Raw genomic sequence first — 5,000 nt, forward strand, 5'->3', positions numbered from 1 at the left:
TCAAGGAGAAAACAAGCCGAAAAAAAAGAACTCGTGTCAAAATTCTGTAATGTTTTTTTTTCTGTCGTCAAAGTTGTCTATGGAGACATGGAGATTGTTGTTTCTATTGTGCAGTTGCAGTGTAGAGCTGTCACCTGATCTCTCCTGTGTGTTTCTGCTGTGTGTATCTTCCCCCCGGAGTGCAGGAGAATGCGGCTTCAGCTCAGCTGGGGTCCACGATGGCGGTGTCTTCAGCAGAATATTCCAGATCCTTTACAGGAACGAGGAGATCAACCTGAATGACATCATGAGCTTCAGAGTGCACCTCCTGTTGGATGGAGAGAGGGTAAGAGAGTGACATAGATGTGTGTGTACTGCTGAGTCTGTGGGGATGTACACACATATGTGTGCCTGTTTGAGTTTGTTTTGTGTGTATATGTATGGTTTTGTTCGTGAATCAAGGTTTTAATAGTTCTCCATTTTCAAAAATCCATTTTATTTTTTGATAATATGTTTGGATTCTATTTGTATTCAATTTAGTATTTTAGTGAAGAAAAGTTGTCAAGGATTAGTGCGCGCATTAAAATAATCTTCTTGTATAGGAAGATATCAACATTTCAAGACTAAGCTTAACTAAGATGTGCAATACATTTGATTCAGACTGAAAGCCCAGCACCACAGGTGAAAACCCATGTGATATTAGAAAGATGCGCAACCTAAGTAAAGGGTGTTTCTCAAAGTCAAGGATGCTTCCTTGGTAGGCGAGTCATTCGGAGTCCTTCCAAGTCGGGTCTTTCAGAGGCTAGGCCAGACTCTTCCTAGCAATCCGAGAATAAACAATGGAACAGTGTAGCGAGTGTGCAGGTGTGCATCATTGAAAAGGTCCCGCCCTCATCCGCATAGGATTGTGTGCGGTTTTAGAATGCAGAGGATACTCCAACTGCACCCTTAAAAATTCTCTGAACAAAGTACTTGATCCTTGGTAGAACAATCCTTAGCATTCCGTAGCATTCTTGAAATGCAGCTGTCAAGAATCCTTCCTTGACTTTGAGAAACACCCCAAGCGGCAGCAGCTTATTTTTAGGGAAACGTAAAGAACCCATCTATTGATGTAAACAGAAGTGAATGAGAGCGCCTGGAGCATAGGACAGTGTGACAAAGACGGCACTACATAGCAAGCAATTTTATGATAGTTTATGATAATGATGATGATTTATAATAAATGTAATGGACTGCTCCAGCCACAACATGATTTGGCTCTCATTTTGTTGTAGTTTTGAGTTAATAAAGTCAGCCATACTTTGTTTTATTACAGTAACACATTTTTTATATATTTTAGATCCCAGCTAGCTAACTTTCTAGCACTCAACCCAATGATGGAGGGCTAGCATCCGCGAGTTTCAACGCATTTTGAAAGAAAGAATAAACATTGATCAGATAAATAGGACTATGAAAGCAAATGTGTTTCTTGGTCGCTAGCTTATTTTGTGCACCAACAGTAACCCAACCCTGGTTTTACATGCTCCCGTTAAAAGAATGAAACTCAGCCTACCTTACAATGAAAGATTGGCTGTACTGGTTCCTGTTGCATCAAATTCGCCCAAAACTCTCCGTATCGATTTCAAAGTCTTTATGAATACTCAATAGAGGCAATCCTGTTATTAGAGCCAATGCCTCTGTTATACTGTTCCTAAGGTATGTCTTTAGACGTCTCAAGCAGCTACGTAAATGTCCTTTCCGCTGAAGCAGTCGAGACAGGCGTCGTCAGCAGAACTTTAACATTAATTATATTGTGAATGTTTGGGTACATGTCTTTCTGTCTCTCTTAGGATGTTGCACAGATCAGAATCAGTTCCCTACTGCATCGTGTTGCACCAGCTTGACATCTACGCCACAGAAGCTGTTACCTGAATTTAGCATGCATCCGCTTAAATTCAAAATAGTTCCATACAGGACTCCTCCCTAACATCTGACTTCTTCACTTGAAAATAAGGCCTACTTCCATTTGTTAGCAACCATCCTTAAGGTTGTCGGCTATGACTACACAGAATTTTGGGAGTGAGAGAGCCTTGAATGGATTTGATATCTGATATAATTTTATATTTTTTTAAGCATTTTTTATCGGTTTCGTGTCGTTATAGTTTTACATTTTCTTTGTGTCAGTTTATGAAGGTTTCTTAGCTTTAGTTTCAGTTTATGATAGCCCTGTTGTGAATCTGTGTATGTTTGCGAGAGCCTAGGTGTATCAGTGTGTGTGTTTGTGTGTGTGTGTGTGTGTGTTTATGTGTGTGTGTGTGTGTGTGTGTGTGTGCGAGAGTCTAGGTGTATCAGTGTGTGTGTATGTGTGTGTGTGTACGTGTCTGTGTGTATTTGTGTGTGTTTATGTGTGAGTGTGTGTGTGTGTACGTGTCTGTGTGTGTGAGTGCGAGAGTCTAGGTGTATCAGTGTGTGTGTGTGTGTGTGTCTGTGTGTGTGTGTGTGTGTGTGTGTGTACGTGTCTGTGTGTATGTGTGTGTGTCTAGAATAGCTTGCAGGCCTTTGGCCATCTCTCCTCTTTGTCTCCGTGTTCCTGCAGTGTGTGGCATTAGTAATTCATGAAGGGCACTGTCTGAAATCAGAATGTGAAAAGTGATTTACACGAGTGATGTTGGCTTGCCACGGTCTGCATTGATTGCTTGTGTGTGTGTGTGTGTGTGTGTGTGTGTGTGTGTTTGGGAGAGAGAGAGAGAGAGAGAGAAAGATAAAGAGAAAGAGAGAGTCTTTCTGAGCTTACGACATGATGTGCCTAAAACATTTTGTGTGTGTTCTCTTTGTGTATTTGCTTGAGTGTGGGTGCGGCATATGTTCGTGAAGGTGTGCATCTGAGTGTTTGTTGGTTTGTGTTTTGTGTGTTTTGTGTGTGTGTGTGTGTGTGTGTATGTGTGTGTGTATGTGTGTGTGTGTGGGGTGATAGCGAAAACCTCTGCTGCTCTTATTGATTTGCCATCCTGCATGCTTTCATCCCATACTCGACCCCTGATATGCCCGATGACTGCTTTGGCCAGTGTGTGTGTGTGTGTGTATGTGTGTTTTTGCAGTGGTGGTGCTGAGAGAGCGAGCTGAGATTTATCAGCACTGACAGAGATGCCAAAGCGTGTTAGTCTCGACCACTCACCTTCTCAGGGACGACGATTTCTCATCTTCAGCCCTTGGTGTCATTGATGGATACTTTTTATATTTGTGCATATGTCTTGCGCTAAAGGTTATGAAAAACTTGCGATGAGTGGAACGCTAATCCCAGACACACTTGCAATGCTGCCTCCTCAGTGGTTTTATTTTCGGACATTCCAGTAGTGGAGTATTATCACTTTCAAGCTTTCTCCTAGGTTCCTTTGTGGATGGACCAGGCATTAATGTAAATTTAGATGGCTAAAAGTAAAAAGAGATTTTTCTAAAAGTCTGTCCCTGTATTTCTTGTTGTATGAGCTCACAGCAATTCAGGCACTTTCAGCATTGGCTCTTTCTCTCATTCTCTCTCTCTCTTTGTCACTCTCTCCAATTCAAAAGGGCCTTATTAGCATTACTGTAAGATAATACAGAGTTTTCACAGCCAAAAGGTATACATCTCTCTCTATTTATCTATCTATCTATCTGTCTATCTATCTATCTATCTATCTATCTGTCTCTGAATACCAGAAAAACATCAGATGAATGTTAAAGTCATGAAATATGAATACAGAAATACACTCATACAGTCATTTCTGTATTAGTTATTTAGATTCTACTTCCTCTCCACGCTTCCAAACAGAATTTATTATTTCTCTGCAACATGACCCCAGGTTGTGAAATATTCCTTTTTATCTTTCTGAGCCACGCAATCTTCTCAGTTCCCTCTGCTTCTTCCTATTTATGGACTCAATTACTCAAGGAAGTCGGTGGCATCCAAGCGAACATGTCAGTACGTCAGATCCTCCTTCTAATTTTAGAGATGTCTTCCACAGATATTAGCTTTATATGAGCGTACGGTGGACGTGGAGGCAGAGGGGAGTATGAGAAGCGTGACAGGTCTGGGATGTCACCTCACTCTGCCACGGAGTCTTCTTCCCAGGGCCTGTCGCCCCCGACCCGGAGTCTGGATAGATAAGGAATAAAAATAGCTCTCCATTTCCTCGCCTGTAGTCTCTTTAATCAATGTCTGTATCAATAATGGAGACAGCGCTGGTTTGTTTGTTTGTTTGTGTGTCTTTGTGTGTGTGTGTGTGTGTGTGTGTGTGTGTGTGTGTGTGTGTGTGTGTGTGTGTGTGCGCACCTGAGTGTGTTTGGGTGTACGTGTGTCCATCTATGTGCATGTGTGTGTAAGAGAGTGAGTGAGGGAAAGAATGCCTCACATATTCTTAAGATTATATCATGCTGTAATTTTGAGTGTATTGGACTTTAGTCTTTGGTAAAGAATATTTTCCCTAGTTTGCTATGGCATTGTTTTCTATTTCATGGGGTTTTAATGATGTGTGGGGGTGGTAATTGCTGGTGTTTGCAGTCCTATTGTGCTGTTGTTTGACAGTGTTGCACTAAATGTTTGCTGATGATGAAAACGAGTACTTCTGTAAACTCTGCATGATGTTTCATCAGCTTAAGTGAATAGATGTTTATAATGTGCACACATCTCACAATGTACATGAGATCACTGGTGATCATTTGGTAAACCAGTTGAAATGTTTTTTTATTTTATTGGCATTATTTCAGATTTATTTGTCAGGAACTGATTGAAACAGATTTTCACCTTTGTGAAGTGAAGTGGAGTGATTGATTGATTGGCGGATGATTGACAGACAGCAATCTGCTTTTGTGTCACAGGTGGAAGAAGCCCTGAGCGAAGTGGACTTCCAGCTGAAGCTCGACCTGCACTTTACTGACACCGAGCAACAGTAAGCATACGCATTTCATTCCATTTACACTTTAATTCTCTTTTTCTCCCTTCCGTCTTTCCTCTCTCTCTCTCTCTCTCTCTCTCTCACACACACACACATGTTACTTCTCAGACG

The 5,000-nt window shown here is 41.4% G+C and overlaps 1 protein-coding gene across 4 annotated transcripts in view; it reads left to right on the forward strand.

Moving 5' to 3' along the window:
* fam135b (family with sequence similarity 135 member B) overlaps positions 1–5,000 on the forward strand; it is a 49,033-nt gene that overhangs the window by 18,110 nt on the left and 25,923 nt on the right. For all 4 annotated transcript variants that reach the window (XM_031585653.2, XM_031585652.2, XM_031585654.2 and 1 more), the window contains 2 exons: positions 186–325; positions 4,813–4,883. In XM_031585653.2, coding sequence (XP_031441513.1) covers positions 186–325; positions 4,813–4,883 — 211 coding nt within the window. The remainder of the gene's footprint in view (positions 1–185; positions 326–4,812; positions 4,884–5,000) is intronic.

Source organism: Clupea harengus, chromosome 19, assembly GCF_900700415.2.
Source record: "Clupea harengus chromosome 19, Ch_v2.0.2, whole genome shotgun sequence".
In the NCBI taxonomy this organism is placed as follows: domain Eukaryota; kingdom Metazoa; phylum Chordata; class Actinopteri; order Clupeiformes; family Clupeidae; genus Clupea; species Clupea harengus.